The following is a 25,234-nucleotide window of genomic DNA, read 5'->3' on the forward strand; positions in this document are numbered from 1 at the left end:
GTGCGACTTCCTATGTACCAGGCTTTCGCGACACCAGTACATATGGTGTGCTCTCTAAACGTGGCTGCAAACTGTGGCCAATTTTCGTTATCGCAGTGGCTCCCGGCACATCCAGGACATCCTGCAGGCCCTTGGGTCAATTTCTATGTCTGGCGTTTCTTTATATACATCTCCAGGTTTAAACCAAGCTTGACAGGTAACAATCAGTCAAAATGTATACAGTAAACACAATGTAAGTTGAGGAGTGATAGCCCTCACAAAACGTTCTGAGTAAACTTACACAATATGTGGGGATCTCTAAGTATAGCACAAGTAACTACACACAACATTAAAGTAGGTATAGTATTACAGCAGTGGCCACATTATAATTATACCTCAAGGTTCCCGGGACATCTTATGTTCAAAACACTATAGAACGGCACATTTCTAACAGGCACACTGTTATGCACTGGACAAGTGTACTTTTTGTAAAGTCATCTACAGGCATCTGAGAATGTTGAATGGCACTAACTGAGCCTTCATTCCCGAGAATTGACTCCATACTGTATCATTTTATACACACGTGTGCTTCTTAACGCAACCTCTCCCTTCTCCCCAACGCAGACGAGCATCATAACCCGGCGACTGCTAAAATCATCGGCAAATCCTGTGAATATAACGGCACCACCTATCAGCATGGGGAGATGTTCGTGGCCGAGGGTCTGTTTTTTGTCGCGACATGCTAACCAGTGTGCCCAGTGTAGTTGCTCGGTAAGTGAAGGTTCTTCCAAAGATCATCAGATAAACTGGTCGCAATTTGTTTTAAACTGACAGGATACCGTGACCCCGGGATAGTTGGACCGGAAGGGTTCTTCTTGAGAATTTACAATGGGAATCAAACAGCTTAACCTCAGACAATGCTGGTTCTGTTTGTTAGCTCCGTGTAGTATGAACCAACGGGATGTGGGGGCTAGATAATGATTTGAGAGGTGGGGGAGGCGTCAAATAAAATCCTATAAGGACCTCATACGAAGTGCTGAATGAGCAGATTACACTCACAGGCTGAACAATTCCTTGCAGCTTTCACAGGTCGGCTGGTAGGTCCCAGCGCTCCTCCAGCGACGCGGTGCCAGAAACACACGTCCGCTTGTGGAAATTTATTTGTCAGATTGTTTTTCACTCGCTGCAGCGTCGGGATGCCAAATGGATGGCGCCAAATTAATAGAAACATTTCACGTCAGCCAGGCTATTAAGGAGGACGCAATCCAGCGATTTATCTTTTTTTTATCCCCTTAATATTTATTTTTGCACAGAAGAAAATTGAAGGTGTATATTAACTCTGTTCACATATGGGCAAGTGATTTAAAAAAAAACTCTGGTGGAAGCCGAGTAGAAAAATAAATCGAACAGGAGGAATAAACTGACCTTTTCAATACACATAATGTTTAACATTTCTTTGTTGCGTTGATTGAAATTTGTCATTTGGCTGTATCGCAACAATCGCCAGATATAAACAGCAAAAACAAAAATCAAAGGCGATGTGGGCTTTTTTTTTAAACAAAAGCTTATTCTTTAAAAAAAAACACAAGAAAAGATTGGCTCCGAGGCATGTTTTTAAACACCACTGAGAATATCCTCTGCAGCCTGCTGTACCTCTTCTGAGCCCGGGGTCAAATCAACTCCACTTAAAAACACAAAATGGAAGTCAGTTTCTACGCAAAAGTACTATTCTTCCAATGTTTTAAAGGTTTAACAGCGACAGCAGGGGGTTCATGTGCGTGCAAAGCAAACTTGATGACAATCCATCCTTATTTGGGGCCAGTGGATCCTCAAAGTGAACACATTGTTCAATAAAGTGTCGATCAGAAAGTGATACGGACTTTCTTCATGCATTCAAATAGATTTTAACATTTTTTTTCTATAAATGGGCATTTGAAACGACGCCTGTGCGATGGGGCCTGCGGAAGGTAGATTAAGAGGCATTCTCCAGCCATTAACACAAGCCCTTTCTGTCTGCCAATCTTCTGCTATCTTCTCTTGAAGCCACTGACTCTTAACTGGGATACGGGTGCATTGGTGCAAGCAATTCTGTGGTAGAGTCGAAAAGACAATCATTGATGCATGAGCAGAGTACTTAGTGGCGGTCTTTTACTTGGGTAATTTCCATACTTTAAAAGCTCATACCTTGCTTCTTCTAGCGGTAGGTAATAAAATTACTTGCTACTCCAGTATGTTGGTGAGTGAGTTCATTCTGTAGGATTTTGATTGGCCTATCAGCAGTCGCCCGGCCAATCAGGATTCGCCTACTATAATGTTTTCTGCCTCTCTGATCAAAGTCATGTCAGCAATAGGAGTGGAAAATTATGGAGAAATTGATCAAACTACAAACCTAGGCAGCTCAGTTTTCTAACAAGACATTATTAAATAGTGAAACAATGATCTGTAAATTCATTCTAATAGAAGCAAAACATTTCTTATTATGCGCAGTCGACTTAAAGATTTTGAACTGAGAAACAAAAAATGAGTCACATTTCAGATGTTAAGATGTTATACACAGTCTGCATTGAAAAGAACATCTAAATTCACGTATTAACTTATTTTGTCCTTTATTTGATGGTTTTAACTTAAAGGTCAAAATTGTGAAGTGTTTGATTTCACCCGAAGGAGCCAAACAACTTTCTCCTTCCAACAGCAGCAGTAAGTGTAATAATAGCATAGCAGAGTATAACACCCCACCCATCCCACTCCTACCCCGGGAACTCTCCACTGCCTCCACCATAGGTGCAACACCTGCCCCTACACCACCTCCATCACCTCCATCCAGGGACCCAAACAGCTCTGTCAGGTGAGACAGAGATTCACCTGCACCTCCCTTAATATCATCTACTGCATTTGGTGCTCCAAGTGTGGCCTCCTTTACATTGGTGAGATCAAACGCAGACTAGGTCACCATTTCGCATAACACCTGTGCTCTGTCCGTAACTGCGACCTGCATCTCCCCATTGCCAACTCCCCCTCCCACACTATCACTGATATGACAGTCCTTGGCCTGCTCTAATGCCAGGAGAATTCCAAGTGCGAACTGGAGGAACAGCACCTCACTTTCCGTCTTGGAACCTTGCAGCCTAACGGCATGAATATTGAATTCTCCCACTTTAGGTAATCCCCATCCCCTTTCCCCACAACCATCCCCCCACCCCCCATGCTTCTTCTCTTCTTCCCTTTCCTAGCCTTTTTTCTCTCTCTCTCTCCTTACCTTTGACCTATCCCCCGGTGGATCTGCCCTCCCCTCCTCCCCGCACCTGCCTATCACTACCTCTTACCTGCATCTACCTATCACCACCCTGTGCCCACCCCGCCTCCCCTCTTTTGTCCACCTATCACTGCTCTGCTTTTCCCTCCTAATATTGGGCTTCCCCTTTTCCTATCTTCAGTCCTGAAGAAGGGTCCTGACCCGAAATGTTGACCGCCTGCTTTTCTCCACGGATGCTGCCTGGCCTGAGTTCCTCCAGCATCATCATGTTTTTCATCTAGATTCCAGCATCTGCAGTCCTTTTTTCCTCTAATAATAGCAGAAAATCCTAATGGAAAAGCTACCTCTCAGCTTCACTCATTGCACTACCTAGTTATTTTAATCTTCCCAGAGCCTTACAGTGAGGCTGTATCAGGTCTGAGCATACAAAATAACCATTACCAATTTCATATTTTAGGGATAAAACAAAAATTAATAGTTCATCTCATATTTCTTTGCCACTTTAACAACTTTCTCAGCCAACGCCATCAAATGATTTCAGAAACAAGTTACTCTCTTAATAGTTAAGGGTAAGTGAAATGAGATACAGTTAATTTTGACTTCCCGATTCCAGGCACACTAGAGACAATTGTAGTACCTGAAATCTCCTTGAGATCAACTAATTTAACAAACCATATTCTAAATCAGGGCCTTCTGTGTCTGAATAGATTAATACGTCTAACTTACATGTCATCAAGGATACCTTATTTTCATTTTCTAATGGATAGATGAGATTCACTAAATAAAATTAAGCTTATAAGCATTTTTTGTAATATTTTTAGATGTGGAAGAGCAGGTGGATATTCATGTGGAGCTTACATACCAGGAATTGACCTCTGGGGCTGATTATCTGTCCTTTATTTTATAAATACTTTGTAATTAAAGTATTGTCAATGATACTTGGTTTTCATTTCTGGATGTATAGCCATGCCAATATGATGAATATTTAATATCAAGAGTACAAAAAAACTTATAGACACATAATAACATCTAAATGAACTGCTTACATATATTAAATTAAATAATGAAATATTACAAAGTTGGTCCACCAGCCATTGTAAATTATTCATAATTACAATAAATTATTAAATATTCTGTTTATGTACATTTTATGTCTGCTTTAGAAAAATAAAGAATTCATATTTCAGGCACTCAAGATTTACACCTATTGAGAAATATATTTGCCAGATTTTCATTTGGCTCAGAGAATTGCAATGGATTATATGGTGGGCTTCCTATCCCTCTCCTGTTATCTTGAATTTTCCTTAGCATAAAAGAAAGATTTGAAATCCATTGTAGAGCTAACTTTGGTTAGAATCCTATCTTGGATTGCTGTATTGTTTTATTTTATTGCTTTGTTTTATTTAATGATTTTGCAGCATTGATTTAATCCTGCCATTTGACTGCAATGAAGAAGGCAAATGGTGCGAAGCTACCATCTGATTACCTCCAAGTCAGAATCCTGTCTAAACAGCATGTCTATTCTGGCTCTTTGATTAAGTTGCCCCTTAGTTCCATATTTCTCCATATTCATTGGTAACTTTTTCTTTTATTATAATCCAATGTTTTAATTACACCAACAAAGTAATTTAAAATATATAGTTATGAAATATAGATATTAAATGTTTTTATAAATACCAGTAAGAACTCAATAATACCAACACTATGCCATACTTTTATTTTATAACTCTCTATCTAAGAGGCTATTCTTTTTTAATGTCCTCTCTACATTATCCACCATTGCCACGGTGAGGCTGAGTTTCTTCACAGACTATTGATGCATTCAATAGTCTGTGAGGAAGGTCAGCAGATGGGAGAAATGCTTAAATATAAAGGGTTATCAAGCAATACCCTCTCACCATGAGTGAAATTAATTCTTGTTTGGCAATGCCTCCTCCACTAACAGCTAAACTCAAATTAAGGATGGAGCTTATAGGTACAGTAGGCTTGTTCTGCATCTAAAAAGGTGTCTGTGATGAATTACTCTGCTCACTCATTTGAATTCAAACAGAATCTGCGTACATAATGTTACCCTTTATATGGACCAGAAGTTCCTACACTTTTTCTAAGGAATTTGACTTCGAGGTGATATGCATTCCTACCACTGTGTGGTGTAATATCTTGGTTTATCATTGTACACAACCTCTGTTTTAGTAAAGGAATAAGCAAAACCGTGTTTACGTTGGTTTTATTGGCATTTAGAGGATCACATTCAGCAGTTTTGAACATGTGCAGTTAAGCCCACTGTTTTTTTTCTCTGTGTTATGGGGATCATGTGCCACGATGTTGTCTGTTTCTTTGTGGAAGTTACAATACAGTGCCTTTATTAAACCAACATAAATTTAAATATAAAAATCTGACAGGCTGAATTCTGATTTTTTTTTGTGATGACAGATAGTATTATAGAGAACTTGTGTAGGAAATATTTCTCCAAGCAATGCAGGAATGTTCTTGTGGCCTCGAAAATGTTATTTTTTTTCTTTTCTCTGAAGGAAGGAAATGTGTACTGTGGCTTGAGGACATGCCCAACGCTGACTTGTCCATTTCCAATAACCGTGTCTGACTCTTGTTGTCAGGTTTGCAGAGGTAATTTCAACATCTTTACGTTATGTATATTCTTTGAATAGATCTTAATAAGTAATAAAACCTTTGCCAAATTTTTGGCACCTTGTGTCAATGCCAAGAATTTTTACTTCAGGTACGAAATGTATCAGATATATAAATATTACACCCTCCTCCTTGCCAGTACAAAGCAAAATACATTCCCTCCAACAATCTTAATCCTCGGATAAGCAACCCTTAATATTCATGTAAACTCTCTGATTAAGAGTTTACACTAGTAGCGAATGTTGAGCAACTTGAATTGTTCATGTATCCCACCAAAAACTGACCATAGATTAGCCTTAACCCATTTCACATCTTTAAGGGACTAGCAACTGCATCAAAATTCCAATGACAGTGATGAAAACAATATAGAACCATAACTTGCTGAGTTGAGCCACCGGCATTTAGCTGCTTAAGCAGCAGTGAGTCTCAGACTGTCTTGTGTGCATTCTCAACAATGGATGTCCCCGACTTATTAACAGTCCTGCTGAGGTTCTTCAGCATTTACAGTGTCAGAGCTGATGCAGGATCAATAATCCCACTGAATTCAATGGGGAACAACTGGCAGTGGATTTGGAGGCAAAGTGATGTAAATTCCTTTGTTAATATCATTTTGCTGAGGTTTAATGCAGTTAATTATTTAAATGATTTTAGGTGCTGACATAGTATTCATTACTTACTTTATTTTTAAGAACATTTTAATAATGTTTATTCTTTTAAATGACTTCAGTTTTAATAGTTTAAAATGTTTCTGAATATCAGACATGAAAAATCCAATAAATTATACACACAGCACATAGCTGGTAAAGATGTTGGGGTGTGGCATATGGTGAGATGGGAGGGGTGGGATGCTTAGCCGGTTGCCAAAATTTCAGGGCAGTTTTGCCACACTCACTGTGGCACTGGAGACCTGCTACTGTTCATCCTATTTTCGTGGAATCCAAGATGCTTCGGGCCAGCAGGATTGGCACTTTGTACCCAGACCAGGTAAGATTGTGCATGGGAAGACTGCAGACTATTTCAGAGGTGGGGATAAATCCAGCAAATTCCATAATTTTATCACTTCAGCCTGTCATTATTATGATGAGTGCAAAGCAGAACTTACTTCATTTCTCAAATATGTTTGTCATGCACTCTTCCACAAACACCAGTATGTTTCCTGTTTCTGAAAATCTGTTTTCAATATCAGGAGAAGGAGACTCCTCCTGGGACACAACAGATGCAGAGATATTCCGGCCACCGTCCAACAGAGAAGCGGTATGTACACATAGAAAAAATGAAAGGATTATATTTATATAGCATCTTCAAAATTCAAAAGTATTTTGCAATCTAGTGACCATTGTGGTAGGGGAAACACAGCAACCAATTTACACCCAGAAATTGCAATGCAATAATGACTAGATAATCTGTTTTAATGAAGGAGGGTTAAATATTATCCAGGAAACTGGGGATCACTCTTTTTTAAAACAAGATTAACATTTCATCATTAAACCTGGGCAATGTGTGGAAAGCTCACTCATAAATTTAAAGATTAAATTCATTGTTAAAAGATCTGACTTCAGATGTTTCAATAACAGGATTTAAAATAACCTTAGATGAGGAAATATTTAGCCCTGGATTATGGTGATTCACCGACTCTAAGTGTGCATGGGCATGTTGAGTAGAGGAACAGTACAAAGGTATAGTTGGCATTTATTCTCCAACAACAGATGGGGGTAATGCAACAGAGAGCAGCTCACATCTGTAGAACCATTTCAGTGTAGTTAATAGCCTTAAATGAGAAAGGATAAGAGAGAGAAGGATCAAAATGGCAATTTTACTGATATAATTTAAATAGGGTTATTAAAATGCCATTCAACACAAGGAAAATGCAGCCATTCTATTGAATCATAACTTACTGGATTAGTATCTAGAGGCCTGGTCTACTGACAATTAAAGCAATCATGATTCACTAACCCAAGGTCAGCTCCTTGTATTTTATGATCATTCTCCAAAATTCACTGGACTTCTTTTGGATTTTGCAATGTTTGCTTATTCATACATTACTATTAAAACTGCAAATATTGATGTACATTAATTTTTACAATTGTGGAAAATCTAATAATATTGTACAGTTGTCCTTGACCAGTTGCACTGTCTACTCATGGACAATCCAATTGAAGGCATTATGTAGCATGTCAAACCTGTATTTCTGTAGCACTCTTTACATACAAAACAACAAAGCAAAGTATTTTGCAGTGAGTAAAGATGAAGTAGGCTCTGAGCAGGCATAAGAAAGACAAAACCACAGAAGAAGTTGTTTACTGGAGCCAACGTGAGATTTTTCAAAGGCTTTTCCAAGGTGAGGCAGGGGGTGACAGATTCACAGGGCAAGGGAGGATGGCTGAAGGAGCAGTTACCTGCAGCAGTATAGTAAAGGAAGTGTGAGCAAGATGTCAGAGAGTGGAGAGCACAATAACATGAAGAGATTATTGAAAAAACTATAAAAATGAGGATCAGAATGATAAAATGAATGAATTGGGCAGGGAAATGGCAGGAGGGAATTTGCATATTGGACTTTGTGACAATGAAGACAGAGGTTATAGCATTCTAAATATATTGGAACATATGGAAAGTGGAGGCAAGAAGAGTCAATGGCAGAAGATAAATTGGGAATCCTGAGGAAACTCAGAGCCACACACAAAATCTGAATGAGTTCCTAAAGGTGAGAAAAATATTTCAGCAAAATATATGGGCACTCCTGGCAATCAAATGCCTCCGCTTCACAAACAATTCTGCATCTTCATGACCCGGAGCACTACAAATTTCCCTCACATTGCAGTGAGGGCACCTGTTTGAACCTTGACATCCACACCAACCAGAAAAGATTCCACTTGATTAATCTCTGCAGCAATGTCAAAAGTTTCTCTTGGTTGACTCCAGATGCCCAGGATACAGCCACTGCCATATTATTCTCAGGTAATCTGCTGTGCTCTCAATAGTTTGGACCACCATACTAGACCAGGGGATGTCTGCTTGGTGACAAGAGCTATCTGCTAATGGCATGGCTAATGACATAGCCGCCTCATCTTGGAACCTCACCTGAGCAGGCATATGATAAGAGTTAGTCTGCCACATTCTATTGCTTGAACAGACCTGGAAGTCTTTCTGGTACCATCTTGTGATGTTCTCCAGATTCATCGTGGCTGGTGTCATTCTGCACAACCCACATCAGGTGTAGGCTCAGATACTGGCAGCCACTGACAACAGCAGGAACAGCCACAGGTGGAAGAAGAGAAGGAAGACCACATTTGTACCTACTTCCCTCTGTGTAACCACAACTGTGAGATGCATGGGCAATGTTGGAATCCTGTTAAATGTGTGAGGATGCAGTAGGGCAATGTTATTTCCAACCCTGCTTGATGGAGATCATTTGTAGGTGAGTTTGGTGTGGGGAAGGAGGGTAAGACATGAAGCATTTTGTGAGGTTGATGGTGTAAGGGAGATGAAGATGTGTTCAGTGTTATGTAGAAACTACATTTTTTTTGTAGCTTTAATTATAATAGAAGTTTTCCAAATGATCATGAGGAACAGTGATTCAGCTTCTATCATTTCATGGAGTTACAAGAGTGCAAATACTGGAATCTGGAGCAACGAACAATCTGCTGGAGGAACTCAGCGGGTTGAGCAACATGTGTGGGAGGAAAAGAATTGTCGACGTTTCGGGTCAAAACCCTGCATCAGCATTGGGGTTTTGACCCGAACCGTCAACAATTCCTTTCCTCTCACAGATGCTGCTCGACCTGCTGAGTTCCTCCAGCAGATTGTTTGTTGCTTCTGTCATTTCATGTCTAATTGCCTTTGAGTTGTTGGATATGTTTGCAAATTTATTTTGAATTCCAATCTTCAATAGGTTCACATATTCAATCCTAAAGTGGAATTGTTCAATAGAACAAGCAACAAAGAAAAAAATAATGGAGACAGGCAGGATCTGAACATTAAAGCCAGGGTTACTAGTGCACCAAATTTAGAAGCACCATGCAGGCTGCTCAAAGCAGCAACTGATCAAAGTCAGGTCAGTTTTTTACTAACCTGGTAATATCTTGGCAGAATACAGTGTAAACAAAAATTATGTTGAAATCTTTCCTCAGCAATACTGTGGGCATATATACGTTTTCTGGTTTAACACCATAGTAAAATCACAAGCAAAGACTAGTTTTAAACTCATGTTTACTAAGTGAATAAAACTTATTCAAAATAATTTAAGCACTTGAAGTTACAGATTTTGCAAACTCTCACTTTTGTTTGAACAGTTTAGAGCTATGAAGGGAAAACTCCAGCCACAGCACAGAAATATTTTACATGAAAAAGCTGAAATGGTCACTAAGAAGTCTAATAGGGAAGTTCTTTGCTTAGAATTGTATGAGAATGTGGAACTTGCTGTGTTGTTGAGTAAATGGTATGGATGCATTCAAGAAGAGGCCAGGTAAGTATATGAGGGAGAGAAGAATAATACTGATAATTGGATGAAAAAGGTTTAACTGGAGGAATAAACTCCAGTGAGTACTGGTGAGACAAAATGTATTATTTCTGTATTTATATTCTAAGTAGCATTAACTAGATAAATAAAGGAAGAACATGTATTTAAGCACCTTGTCACATCCTATTGTCTCCCTGCTGCCTGCTAACAGGCAAAGTCATGTCCAGGGTCCTCTCAACTGTCTGTTCCCAATGGCCAAAGTGTTTTCCACAAATCACCATGTGGATTCCATCCATCCAGTGTCATTATTGTTATGATCTTCACCATATGACAACACCAAAAGAAATGCAGGAAGCAACATCGACTACAATACTTAACCTCTCTTGATCTCAAATTTGTCTGCTACATGATGGCATGTGAGCCTTGATCTTAACCAACCGGTCCATAACAGACCTAATCTTATTACAAAGTGGTGTCAGACAAGGCTGTGTCATCACCCCAACACTTTTCTCAAATTTTTCGCTGCACTATTGCATCACACTTGCAATAAGGTTCCTGCTGAAATAGAGCAAAGTTAGCAGACAAATGGGAAACTTTTCAGCCTGTTGCCTCCATTTCAGAACCAAGACCACTGTCATCAAGCTGCTATACACAGATGACACTTGTATATGTATACATTCAGAGGTCCAGTAAATTGAGAAGCTCTTGGTTTGTATGGCACAGTTAGCTGAGTTTTCAATTTTCCTCCGTAATTTCTGTTTACTAAATGATCCTTTTTCATTGTTAACATAGTTTGATAAGATATAATGTGGTCTGGTACTGTTTGAATGATCTGAACTGTGAGACCTGCTCAGTGGACAAATTAGATTGTCCTTCAATTGATTAACAGAAAACTTCATTTGTTTCCCTGGACTCATGAAAATTACTTCAGTGCAAATTGCTCTATGAAGTCAAGTTTGCAACATTGTAATATCGTTGGATGCACAACAAGTTTGTGCACAAGAAAGTTGTCAATGCTGTGAAATATAGGTTAATTTATTTTTTGGAGGAACTTACAGCTGGTCTTACAGCTGCATTACAAGGTTAATGGCAGGACTCTTAGCAGTGTGGAGGAACAGAGGGATCTTGGGGTCCACGTCCACAGATCCCTCAAGGTTGCCACATAGGTTGATAGGGTTGTTAAGAAGGCGTATGGAGTGTTGGCCTTCATTAGTTGGGGTATTGAGTTCAAGAGTCACGAGGTCATGTTGCAGCTCTGTAGAACTCTGGTCAGGCCACACTTGGAGTATTGTGTTTAGTTCTGGTCGCCTCATTATAGAAAGGATGTGGAAGCTTTAGAGAGGGTGCAGAGGATATTTACCAGGATGTTGCCTGGATTGGAGAACATGTCTTATGAGGATAGGTTGAGCGAGCTAGGGCTTTTCTCTTTGGAGAGGAGGAGGATGAGAGGTGACGATAGAGGTGTACAAGATAATAAGAGGCATAGATCAAGTGGACAGTCAGAGACTTTTTCCCCAGTGCAACAATGGCTAACACAAGGGGACATAATTTTAAGGTGATTGGAGGAAGGTATAAGGGGGATGTCAGGGGTAAGTTTTTTTACACAGAGTGGTGGGTGTGTGGAACGCACTGCCAGCAGAGGTTGTGGGGGCAGATTCATTAGGGACATTTAAGATGCTCTTAGATAGACACATGAATGATAGAAAAATAGGGGGCTATGTGGGAGGGAAGGGTTAGATAGATCTTAGAGCAGGATAAAATGTCGTCACAACATTGTGGGCTGAAGGGCCTGTACTGTGCCGTAGTGTTCTATGTTCTATTAACTTCCAAGCAATTATCAAGCAGAAGAGAAGAGGACTTACACCACATATCCACAAAACTATGGCACTCTACCAACCTGTCCTTTCTGTACAAAATTACACCCTTGATAACAAAATTTTACAATGAGACTCTGGACCATCTCCCTCATCTTTGTGTGTTAGAGCAAAAGAGTGTTTGCAGATGAAGACCTCAAAGCCAGCATGAAACGAATGGTCTACCGGGCAGCAGTGATCCCCACCCTCCTTTCTTAGATGTAGACCACCTTCAGCAGGCACCTGGGAGCAGTAGAGAGATACCAGCACTGCCTGCACAAAATTGGCAGGATAAATAAACCAATCTCAGTGTGCTCCCACAGGCCAACAACCCCAGCACTGTAACCCTGATTAAACCTGGTCAGATGTAATGGACAGGCTATATCATTCGCATGCCTGATACCACACTCCGGAAACAGGCATACTATTTGGAGTTCTAGGAAGGCAAGAGATTATTAGCCAGACAGAGGAAGTGATCCAAGGATGTTCTCAAAGCCTTATTGGAAAATGCCTAATGTCCCCGCTGACTCCTGGGAATCCCAGGGCCATGATTACTCAAAATAGAGATGGAGCATTGAGGATGGCCGTGAGAGCCTGGAGTAATGTTGTTGGTAGCACCTCCTGCCCCAGCTGTGGGAGATCTGCAGGTCCCATATTGGCTTCATCAGGCACCTGAGAGCCTGCAGAGCTGGAGCAGGAGGAAGTCACTGTCGAGCAACCACCTGAAAAGAAGATTAGCAATGGGTAGGGCAGAGGCATGCTTACTCTGCTTAACGTTCCTAAGTGGCAGTGTTACTTTAAAAATTTTACATTGTCCTGTGGAACAAGGAAAAGCAGGAGTGCTCTCAGCTCCCAATCGTGCCCTGTGTTGTGGTTTTTCTTCTCCCACTCTGCATTTAGCTTCTGGTGACACAAGTGGCCAGACAGACATACACCTTCTCAAAATGGGAAAGCTGTCTGTAGGGCCATTAGCAGCTCATAATACATTAATAAGGCTCCATTTTCTACATGCAAAAACCTGCAAAGGAATTGCTATGTGATGTCTTTATATTTGCCTTACCCCATTGCATATGATTCATATAGCACAGAAACAGTCCCTTTGGCAGACTGAGTCTGAAGCTACCATCAAGCTCCTATTTACACTAATCCTACATTAACCCATTTTATCCTCCCCACATTCCCATCAATTCCATGAGGGGTGATTTAAAGTGGGCAATTAACCTGTCAACCCTCACATCTATAGGATGTGGGTGGAAACCCACATGGTCACAAGGATAATGTGTAAACTCCACATTGACTGTACTCAACGTGCACTGTGTCACCTGCCTAATTCACTAGCCATTCTCAAAGAGGAAATACCTTTTAACTGAAAGTTGTTTGCTGGTTGTTTGAGCTTCTGCCACTCCCTCCACTGGAGCTGTATTATCTCATGGAACTGAAGCCTGTTCTCTTACGTTATGTTCAGCAGTTAAACCTTTTGTTAATTCTCTCCCTTTCAACCCTGATAGTTCTGCACTATCCGCTGCATGGCTTCAATGCCATGTTCACGGGAAATTTAAAGGTGGTTAGAAGTCTAAAGCTTACGCATGCACGAGCAGCAAATGCCAGATACCACAAACCCATTATAAATCCATGAAGAAAAATATACAATTCTGAGGGACCAGTGGTGTACTGGGAAGGAATGGTGCATAACTTCAGGGCAAATAATTTGTTTCACATCTTTGAACTAATGGCACTTTGACTTTGCTAAAACAGAGACATTCATATCCACGGACTCAGTATGAATCTCGGGGAAACTTCGGGAGTTCTGTTACCAATTTGCCCAGGATACCCAGTTCAAGGACACACCGTGGATTGTTAACTGACCCTCAGCAGGGATCCGGTACCATTGTGCAAATAGTAATCAACAACAAGTATAGGCACAGCAGAGGTAATGCCTTTTTTTAATTGGTTAACAATCTTACTTTCAGTCAATTATTTTTGTGTTGGGAATAAGCCTTATTAAAGGCAGCATGCAAGAGGAGTGAGAAATGATTGGCCAGCTCCTCCGTGCTGATCATATTTACTAAAGGATTTTAGTGTACTCCCTCCCTAATAGTTGTTAATGTGATGTCCCAGGAGAGAACGAAACTTTGAGTGATAACAGTGCTTTATTACTGAGGGAAAAAGACTTGACTGGTTTCTACTTGAACTTGAATGATAATCATCAAGTCTCAAGGGTTCCAAGAACTCTAACCAACAATATTTCTAGAGCAAAACGCTGGCAATTTGAAATAAAAAAGAAAATGCTGGAAATGCTCAGCAGGTTAGGCAGCATCTGTGGAAAAAGAAATCAGAGTTACTGTTTCAAGTCAATGACTTTTCATAGTCCAAGCCAATATTTATTTACAATATTATCACGTAGAATATAAAAGTATAGTATCATCTTCAGTTACCAAAGACTGAGCTGTTCTTGTGCCTTCAGTGTGTGTCTCAAATGGAAAGACCTACTCACACGGAGAGTCATGGCATCCAATTTTGCGCCCCTTCGGACCGGTGGAGTGTGTGCTGTGTACGTGTAACATAACCAAACAGGAGTGTAAGAAGATCCATTGTCCAGATCCATATCCGTGTAAATATCCACAGAAAATCAGTGGGAAATGTTGCAAAGTTTGTCCAGGTAAAATCCATTCAATTTCATGGAATTGAGTTCTAATTGAACATTAATTTTAGAGCCCAGAATTGTGACTCTTGTACTGGTATACAATGGGCTGTGTAATGCTGAATTCAGCTCTGTGGGCAGACCTGCCACATGTGGTTCCCGCTACCCATACTTACCCATGTGCAGGGCCAATCAAGCTGACCCTCTGCTCCAGGAAGGAGTCCATTGAGGCTGCAGTGGTGAGTAGGACTCAGATGGTGTTCTACACTTGACCCTAAAATACCCTGACAGCTTTTGACAGGAGATACCCCTGGGAACAGAGCATCAGCTCCTGTCAAGGCCATGAAGGCTTTGTTACAGTTTGTCTGTGACATTCAGAGAGTATTAGGATTGTTCTCAACAATTAAGTAATATGTATTTTAAAAATAAAATAATCAAAACACTGAGAAATCATTAAAAACATTAGAATAAAGCGATAATAAACATTACAGACATTAGAATAACGTGCAAACACAAATGGATATTATCTTGCTAACCCTTTCCTGTTTAAGTCAAGGGGCTGAAATCCAGGTTGCTTCTAACATACCTGGCCTGGCTGGTGAGGGAATGGAGAGCCAGGCTCCCCAGTTCAATGCTGGGGAAAGCCAACATGATTAGGCTGTGCTGCCAGAGTCCAGGTGCTGCTCAGTTTGGCCAAATGGGAAGAGTGTATAAGTCCAAAAAAGCTGCTTTAAATTTGTGAATATCTTTTTGCAGTATGTTAACTCCAGGTGACAATGGCTCATTTCACTGAAGTTGGCAATTCAATTTTATTTAATATTTTTGCTGCTGTTTTATTTTTCCTTACTCTGCAGGTTGGTTGATTCTGGGATATGGTTCAATAACTGCAATTTCTCTTCAGCAGCTGCTGTTCTCATAAGAATGTAGCCAGGGAAAGAGTAAGCAATTTCTAACGTTGATACCAAAACTGAGACCCTGTTCTTACTTTAGCATCTTTACATGAATACTCTTTAAAGAATTCACTGGATGCTCATTTAAAGTGGGAATCTTAAATTGTTTTCCCACTTCTTAACCCAGGGACACAGAGACTAATTGAAGCACCTTTATGAGGATATTTCTAGTCTGTTGGAAAATGTGCCATATGAGCAGCCAAGAACCTGGATAATATCATCTAGAAAAGGTGGTAATGTCATTTAAGTGACACCAAGGATTTATAGATCAATTCAAAAGAGCCCAGAATGAGTGGCTACTAAATAAAGAAACAGTTTGTGTTAAGAGTTTACCTCTCAGTTTTCTTTCTGCAGTCCCAGAGGTATCAGGGTTTTCTCACGAGGACAGTAAGGAAGTGGGGTGCAATGAAGAGACTGTTCTTGTTTATGAGTCACTCTTGACACAAGAAACTGATCCTCAGAAGTACAGCAAGAAAATTGCTATAATGGCTGACAGTCTTCCAGAAGTAGAGGTCCATGTCTGGACTCCAGCAAAGGGTGAGTTTTATTCATGTTAATAATTATTATAAAAGACAATATATTGCCTATCAATCAATTTATTTTATCAGTACATCCTTCTCCATCTTTCTGTGAAGTGAAATGGAGAAAATGCAAATCTGTCATTTTCTTTCAGATGTTGACTGACTTGACATGTTTCAGGATTAATGTCAGATTGACAGAGGATTTCTTTTGTGTGGCTAGTATCTTGTTCATTCATAAAGAAAGTAAATTATTGATGGTGTGTTATCATGCAAATATGTCATGTCCCAGTACAAAACTTTCCTCAAGTGCAGCTTGAAGTACAAACAACAAAGACAGTCTTCTGACTTTTGGCCTTCACTGAATAATTTTAAAATTCAGAGCAATGATTTCTTATACACAGCTAGGTTTAAGCATTTTATTTCCAGCTTTGCAGAAGTTTCAGCTGTGGGCAGTGTTAAACCTGTGTGCAGGTATTCAGTGCTGGTTGTACTGACTTTCGCATGTTCAGTTCCATTGACTTCAACTGAGTTGGGGAGGTGAGCAATATTCAGTCTTACAAATTCAGATTTAGTTTCTTGTGTCCATGAGTGATTTAGATTGAAAGTTGTCGGGAAGTTGAGGAGATGATAGACAGGAGTTATCAGGAGGCAGTTACATCTAGGGTGTGGGACGTAGGTAGTTGGGTGACCATTAGGGAAGGGAAAAGGAATAGGCAGTCGGGACAGGATACCCTGGTGACCGTTTCTCTTGATAATAAGTGTATCGTGTTGGATGCTGTTGGGGGGGATGAATCACCAGTGAAGAGCCACCCAGGTGCAGGGTCAGAGACATTTCAGATTGAGTATACAGCATTCTTAAGGGGGAGGGGGAGGAGCCAGAAGTCGTGGTGCACATTGGCACCAATGACATAGGTAAGATAAGGGATGAGGTCCTGAAGAGTGAGTATTGGGAATTAGGAAGGAAGCTGAAAAGCAGTACCTCAAGGGCAGTAATCTCTGGATCGCTGCCTGTGCCACGCGCCAGGAGGGAAAGAATAGGAAGATATGGCAGACTAATGAGTGGCTGAAGAGTTGGTGAAGGGGACAGGGGTTCAGATTTGTGGATCACTGGGGTCTCTTCTGGGGTAGGTATGACCTATACAAAAGGGATGGGTTGCATGTAAATTGGAGAGGGACCAATATCCTTGTGGGCAGGTTTGCTCGAGCTGTTGGGGATGGTTTAAACTAGTTTGGCAGGGATATGGGAACCGGAGTGTTAGTTTAGACGATGGGTGAGTCGGTGTAGAAGTAGAGGCAATGTGCACAGAGAATATGAGGAAGCATAGGCAGGGGATAGGGCATAAATGTAGTCAGTTAGATGGGTTGAAATGTATTTACCTTAATGTGAGAAGTGTTAAGAATAAGGGTGATGAACTTAGAGCATGGATCAGTACATGGAATTACATTGTTGTGGCCATTACAGAGACTTGGCTGTTGCAAGGGCAGGAGTGGCTGCTTGAGGTTTCAGGGTTTAGATATTTCAAAAAGGATAGGGAAGGAGGTAGAAGAGATGAGGGGGTGGCATTGCTAATCAGGGATAGTATCACAGCTGTAGCAAGGGAGGACATCACAGAGGGATTGTCTATTGAGTCAGTGGGGGTGGAAGTCAAAAACAGGAAGGGAGCAATCACTCTATTGGGAGTATTCTATAGGCCCCCAAATAACCATCGGGATACTGAGAAGCAGATAAGTAGGCAGATTTTGGAAAGGTGCAAAAATAACAGGGTTGTTGTCATGGGTGACTTCAACTTCCCTAATATTAATTGGCACCTCCTTAGTGCAAAAGGTTTAGATGGGGCAGAATTTGTCATGTGTGTACAGGAAGGATTCCTGACACAGGCTGACTGGAGGAGAGGCCATGCTGGATCTAGAATTAGGCAATGAACCTGGTCAGGTGACAGACCTCTCGGTGGGTGAGCATTTTGGGGATAGTGACCACAACCCATTGACCTTTAGCATAGCCATGGACAAGGATAGGAGCAGACATTATGGGAAGATATTTAATTGGGGGAGGGCAAATTACAATGGTATTAGGCTAGAATTTGGGAGCATAAACTGGAACAGATGTTTTCTGGTAAAAGCACTGCAGAAATGTGGAGGTTGTTTAGTGACCACTTGCATGGGGTTCTAAATAGGGTTGTCCCACTGAGACAAGGAAAGGATGGTAGGGTGAAGGAACCAAAGAGAGGTGGAAGGTTTAGTAAAGAGGAAGAAGCAAGTATATTTAAGGTTTAGGAAGCAAAGATCAGACAGGGCTCTTGAGAGTTAGAAGGTAGCCAGGAAGGAGCTTAAGAAGGGATTTAGGAGAGCTGGAAGGGGATATGAGTAGGCTTTGGCAGGTAGGGTTAAGGAAAACCCTAAGGTGTTCTACACATATGTGAGGAACAAGAGGATGACTAGGGTGACGGTAGGACCACTCAGGGATAAGGGGGGAAAATGTGTCTGGAAGTGAAGGAGGTAGGGGAAGTCCTAAATGAATATTTTGCTTCAGTGTTCACCAGGGAGAGGGACTTAGATGAAGGTGAGGTTATTGTAGAACAGGCAAATGTATTGGAGCATGTTGAGGTTAAGAAAGAAGCAGTGTTGGAGCTACTAAAAAGAATTAAGATAGATAGATAAGTCCCTGGGGTCAGACAGGATATACCCCAGGTTACTATGGGAAGAGAGGGAAGAGATTGCCGGAGCATTAACAATGATCCTTGAGTCCTCTCTGGCCACAGGAGTGGTACCGGAGGATTAGAGAATGGCAAACGTTGTTCCATTGTTCAAGAAAGGTAAAAGGGATAATCCCGGGAATTATAGACCAGTGAATCTTACGTCAGTGATGGACAAACTATTTGAGAGGATTCTTAGGGACAGGATTTATGAGCACTTGGAGAGGCATAGTCTTATTAGAGATAGTCAACATGGCTTTGCGAAGGGCAGGTCATGCCTCATGAGCCTAATAGAGTTTTTTGAGGAAGTGACAAGATGAAGGTAGTGTGGTGGATGTGGTATATATGGATTTTAGCAAGGCATTTGACAAGGTTCCCCATGGTAGGCTCATTCAGAAAGTCATGAGATATGGGATCCATGGAAAATTGACTGTGTGGATTCGAAATTAGCTTGTCCACAGAAGGCAGAGTGTGGTTGTAGAAGGGGAGCATTGGACCTGGAGGTCGTTGACTAGTGGTGTTCTGCAGGGATCTGTTCTGGGACCCCTGCTCTTTGTGATTTTTATTAATGGCCTGGATGAGGAAGTGGAAGGATGGGTTGGTAAGTTTGCAGATGACACAAAGGTCGGTGAAGTAGTAGATAGTGAAGAAGGTTGTTGTAGGTTGCAATGGGATTTAGACAGGATGCAGAGCTGGGCAGAGAAGTGGCAGCTGGTGTTCTGTCCGGTGAAGTGTGAAGTGACACACTTTGGAAGAACGAACTTGAAGACAGAGTATATGGTTAATGGTAAGATTCTTAGCAGTGTGGAGGAACAGAGAGATATTGGGGTCCAAGCACATAGATCACTCAAAGTTGCCTCACAAGTTGATAGGGTTGTTAAGAAGGCGTATGGTGTGCTGGCCTTCATTAGCCAGGGCATTGAGTTCAAGAGCCAAGAGGTGATGTTGCAGCTCTATAAGACTCTGGTTAGACCACACTTGGAATATTGTGTTCAGTTCTTGTCATCGCACTCTAGGAAGGATGTGTAAGCTTTGGAGAGGGTGTACAGGAGATTTACAAGGATGCTACCTGGATTGGAGAGCATGTTTTATGAGGGGGGTTTGAGTGAGTTAGGGCTTTTCTCTTTGGAGCGATGGAGGATGAGAGGAGACTTGATAAAGGTACATAAGATTATGAGAGACATTGACAGAAAGGACAGCCAGCATCTTTTCCCCAGTGTGGTAATGGCCAATACTAGAGATCACCCATTTAAGGTGTGTGGAGGAAAGTTCAGGGGAGTAGTCAGAGGTAAGTTTTTTGGTCATTTAATAGGGTCAATTTAAGAGACTCTTAGATAGGCAGATGGATGAAAGAAAAATCGAGGGTTATGGGAGGTGAAGTAGAAAGGGGGATAGATCGAATGGGGATAAGGTTTATATAGGTCAGCACAACATCATGGGCCAAAGGGCCTGTACTGTGCTGTACTGTTCTATGTTCCATGTTGTCTTTGACAAGGTCAATTTTTTGCGACTTGTAATTATTAGAATACAAGTTACTTTGCATCTTCTTCTTACTGCTTTTAAGATAAGATATATGATACCTTTATTAGTCATTGTACATCGAAACACACAGTGAAATGCATCTTTGCGTAGAGTGTACTGGGGACAGCCCGCAAGTGTTGCCACGCTTCCGGCGTCAACATAGCATGCCCACAACCTCCTAGCCTGTACGTCTTTGCAACGTGGGAGGAAACCGGAGCACCTGGAGGAAACCCACGCAGACACGGGGAGAACGTACAAACTCCTTACAGACAGCAGCCAGAATTGAACCCAGGTTGCTGGCGCTGTAATAGCGTCATGCTAACCATTACACTACACTACCATGCCTGCCAGTAGATGAGAATGAAATTCTATTGCACATAATCTGACACGATGCAGGTTTTTGTTGGCTGTATAGCAGAAAGAAAAAGATATTGTTATTGGCACAAAACACCAGGGCCAGATGCTGAACAAATCCAGTGATATCCCTGTCCACTACAACACTCATGAGCCCCAGATTATTTTCATTATTCATTAATATTTTTTCAATGAGCTGTGGGTGCCAACCCAGCACTCTGTTGTTGCTCAATGTCCCTTTGCTTCGCTTGCCATGACTTGTAGCAAGCTGACAGATAAAACCTGTTGAGGGGAAGTGGATCTCAGTGAGGTATGAGAACAGACTGGAGGAATTTTGTCTTTCTTCACTTTCTGCCCCCCCCTGCTCAACCCTCCCTCCGAATGCCTATAAAAATCCCTAATTGCCTAGCTTTCATGAGGACGACCTCTTTAAGGTTATGGGTCTCAATTGCATAGAAAGAATGATAGGAATGCACCCTGAAAGATTGTAGCTGGGGTTCCAACTCAGATTAAGGTCTACTGTTTCACTGTCCTCTTGTCTGGTTTATTCATCAACAAAATGATTCATCATCCAATCATTAATTTCTTGGAACTCCCAGGATATTATCCCCCTTTGCTGTCCTTGCTTATCCTGTAAAAGCCACATGAGACCAAGGAGCAGTCTGGAGCCTAGAAATTATTGGAAAGTTATTAATTAGACCTGAACATGAAGATGTTTGGGCTTCCTATGGGATGGCCAGTATGGGTACATTGCCAATATTCTGCCAGTTAAGGACTCAAATCCAACTTCTTCCCCAATATAAGTGAAACATTAAGACATTGCAGGTATTGAATTACAGATGAAATAAGTAAGGGCAAGAGAGGTTGTGATGGAAAATGGGGGCTTGGAATCTGGTGATATTGTTTTCAATTATTGCACTTTCACAACATTATGATTCTAAGAAAGTCTCCCGAAATATGGGGGTAGGTAAGATAATAGGTAATGAGAAACAACATGAATAAGAGAATAAGCTTGCTGTAGGCACCATTAGTAATGGAAGAGATACAACAGCTCCATAATGTGAATAGTGAGGATAAAACTATTGATACAGGAAGAAGGAGTAACACTGGAATCATCAAAGATAAGAACCGGCAAATATTAGTTGAAAAGAAAGAAAATGTGCCTTTAAGAAATAGAAATGGAATGAAATGCTGTTTCTTGGTGTAAGGTGAGCAAGATAGTGGGAAATTAACCTACCAACCAGGCCATCTTTAGAATATTGTGAACACTGAATGTGTGATCTGAAGAAAGTTGGTCAACATGGACTGGAATCAAAAGAGTGATTCAACTTGCATGATTGGTACGAAGAGAAAAAACAAATGGGAAAGAGGATTGATCACAGAGGAAACAATCAATTAATAACAAACGATATTGTGGAACTGTAACAAGAGCATTTGAGAACAATCTAGAGAGAGATGAAAGTTACTTAGGTAATTATGTAATACTTATTCTTGTAGCACTAAACAGTGCTGACTCCTATTTGAGGAAAATACTTTCAAGGCTACCAAAGCATTTTGAAGTCCAATGTTCCAAGGATGCAAAATAAGCAATAAATTAACCAGTAGAACAGTTATTCTGGAACCCTGTATTTCAAGGCTACAGATAATATTAAAATTAGCAGCAGCATCTTTAATTTTAGAATGTACTTGCACGTGTGCTTGGCTGAGGTGTCAGTAGTGCAAAGCTACCATCCACAGGATTATGATTAAAGGACTAAATCAGAATCCCACCTAAATGTTCAAGGATGCAAAAGGAATATGGCAGTTATTTTGTAAGTTAGGAATGAATTATTTGACAAATTAAGAGCAAACTTTCACTAAAATGAGAAGAGATGTCATAACACAAGGAGCAGTTTCAGAAAATTATAACATCTGACTAGCCACATAAGTATTGGAGATTATAAAAAAAAATCCCTATCTGCCAACATAGCGAAAGTGGAAGTTATGTTTTAACATTCATTCCTTGAGATATATGTTGTTTAAATGCAACTGATACAATTCAGCAACTGTTTGAATGTCATTATGAGAAATTTAGCCAGAAATGGCTTCATATGTTCTACTTTGCATGTGACTTCTAGCAGGAAACAGAAAACTTATAAGGATATGATGGAGGGAATTCCAGATAGACTTCCTATCCCTTTTCAGCTGATGAATCAATGTGGGCTTTCACTTTATATTTCATAACAATAAAGAAGAGACTATTTGGTCTCATTGAGGTCTAATGCTGGCTCTCAAAGCAATCCCATTGATCCCATTCCCCACTTATTTCCGTTACCTTTTTTCTCTCACATGCTCGTTAACTTCCCTCGATTCTCCTACCACTCACCACACCCAAGGGTAATTTACTACAGTACCAATTAACCTACCAACCAGCACTTCTATAGGATCTAGAAGGGAACCAGAGCACCCAGGAGAAACCCACATGGTCACAGGGAGAATTTGTAAGCTCCACACATATAGTGCCAGGCCACTGGAGCTGAGCTATGAGACAGCAGCACCAGCTGCTGTATTTCTTTGTCACCATCTGTCATCCCAGTCCTCCAGATACATGAGTTCAAATCCCATCAGGGCAGCTGAGGAATTTAAATTAAATCAAGTAAATCTGAAATAAACTGGTAAAAATGGTGATTGTGAAGCTACTGGATTGAAACGAAAACAGGAAATACTGGTCAGGTAGCATCTGCAGAGTGGGAAACAGTTAACTTTTCAGTGAATGACATTTGATCAGAGCTAGGCAAAGTTAGAAAACGAGCTTGTTGCTGTGAAGTGGGGGGTGCGGAGAGAACAAGGGATCATGTGTAGACCAAGAGACACTGTGATGCAAATGGTGTTGGTGCCAACTGAGTGAAGATGTTGAAGATTTGTTAGTTGGACATGATTAGGAAGTGATGAATGAGGGCAGAGGAGAGAGAAAAGAAACAATGTAAGAACTATGAGGTAGAAAATACTGCATATGTTGTAAATCTGAAATAAAAATGAATGCTAGAAATTACCATCAAATCAGACAACATCTGTGGAGAGAGAAAAGCATAGTGCATGTTACATGTTGATGACCTTTCATCAGAAATTATCGGCTCTGAAGTAAACTGGAATGACTAGTTCTCTGAAGTTGTTGAATTCAATGTAGAGTCCTGAAGAGTGTAACGTGCCCAGTCAGAGATCTGGTGCTGATCCTCGGGATTACACTGGGCTTCATTGGAACAATGTGTGAGGTCAAAGATAGAGAGGTCAAGCGTAGGAGCAAGGTGGAGAATTACAGTGAAAGGCGACAGGAAGCTCCAGATTACCTTTGTACATTGAGCAGAAGTATTTGATAAAGTGTCATTCAATCTACATTCGGTTTGCCCAGTGTAGAAGAGACCACATCACAGGCATAAAATGTAACACACAAGGTAGGATAAGTGAATTGCTGCTTCACCTGGAGGGATAATTGGATCCTGGGAAAGTGTTGCAGTCAGGGAGGGAGAGGTAAAAGAGGAGGTGTTGTGTTCCAGCCCACCTATTCATGTCTAGCTGAGGAAATATTCCATCATTACCTATTCTGGCCTTGATGTAACTCCAAATCCATACCAAGATAATTGAGAGTTAACTCCCATGACCTAGCAAGCCATTCATTTCAAAGGGAATTAGGAATGGGCAATAAATGGCGGTGTTGCCAGCACTGGCCACATTCCATCTATAAATATGGAAAATGATCCTGGCTCATTTTCATGTCTAATGACTTCCCCAGGCGCTTTTAAAGCTTCACTGTGTTGTAGTCCGTCAAATTCGAGCCAACGTGAAGAGATATGTGAGGAGATTTTGTTTAGTGTGTAAGATTGTGACTGTATTTTCACATCATTTGTCACCTTTCACAGCAACATACTCTCAAATCATTCATATTGGCTTGAAACTTGCAGTGCTGCTTTAACATGACAATTTGACTCCTGTATGATTAAATGCCTTTATCAACTTAATGTTCAAAGTAAAGGAAGTGTATGGAACTCTTCCATTCCAAATATAAAGACACTGTGCTCTTGTACTTGCTCCCAGTCCGTGTGAAACAGCTGACTGGGACAGTCAGAGATGGCAATGCAATGCCCCTAGCACCACAAATATGCACTGAAATTATTTTTAATGACCTCCAGAACAGCATCTCTGCAAACAAAATGGGTTTGAAACCAAATGCTCCAGCACACATAAATTTGTTTTACAGTCTTGTAAAACCCTGGTAGTGAAAGACGGTGACATGCAGTAAAGATATCATTCCCCATGGTACCACCCTCTGGATGTGTTGCCAGATGAATAATGTTAGTAGCTGCACAGAAGCAAACAGTGCCACGCATCCT

General features: G+C 40.9%; 1 protein-coding gene across 1 annotated transcript in view; it reads left to right on the top strand.

The window, feature by feature from the left end:
• Nucleotides 1–25,234, top strand: part of chrdl2 (chordin-like 2) — a 45,582-nt gene that overhangs the window by 17,450 nt on the left and 2,898 nt on the right. Inside the window, 7 exon segments of the mRNA XM_052022004.1 lie at nt 604–704; nt 706–750; nt 5,764–5,857; nt 7,065–7,132; nt 13,943–14,117; nt 14,652–14,846; nt 16,133–16,315. Of these exon segments, the coding sequence (XP_051877964.1) occupies nt 604–704; nt 706–750; nt 5,764–5,857; nt 7,065–7,132; nt 13,943–14,117; nt 14,652–14,846; nt 16,133–16,315 (861 nt within the window).

This window comes from Pristis pectinata, chromosome 8, assembly GCF_009764475.1.
Source record: "Pristis pectinata isolate sPriPec2 chromosome 8, sPriPec2.1.pri, whole genome shotgun sequence".
Classification (NCBI taxonomy): domain Eukaryota; kingdom Metazoa; phylum Chordata; class Chondrichthyes; order Rhinopristiformes; family Pristidae; genus Pristis; species Pristis pectinata.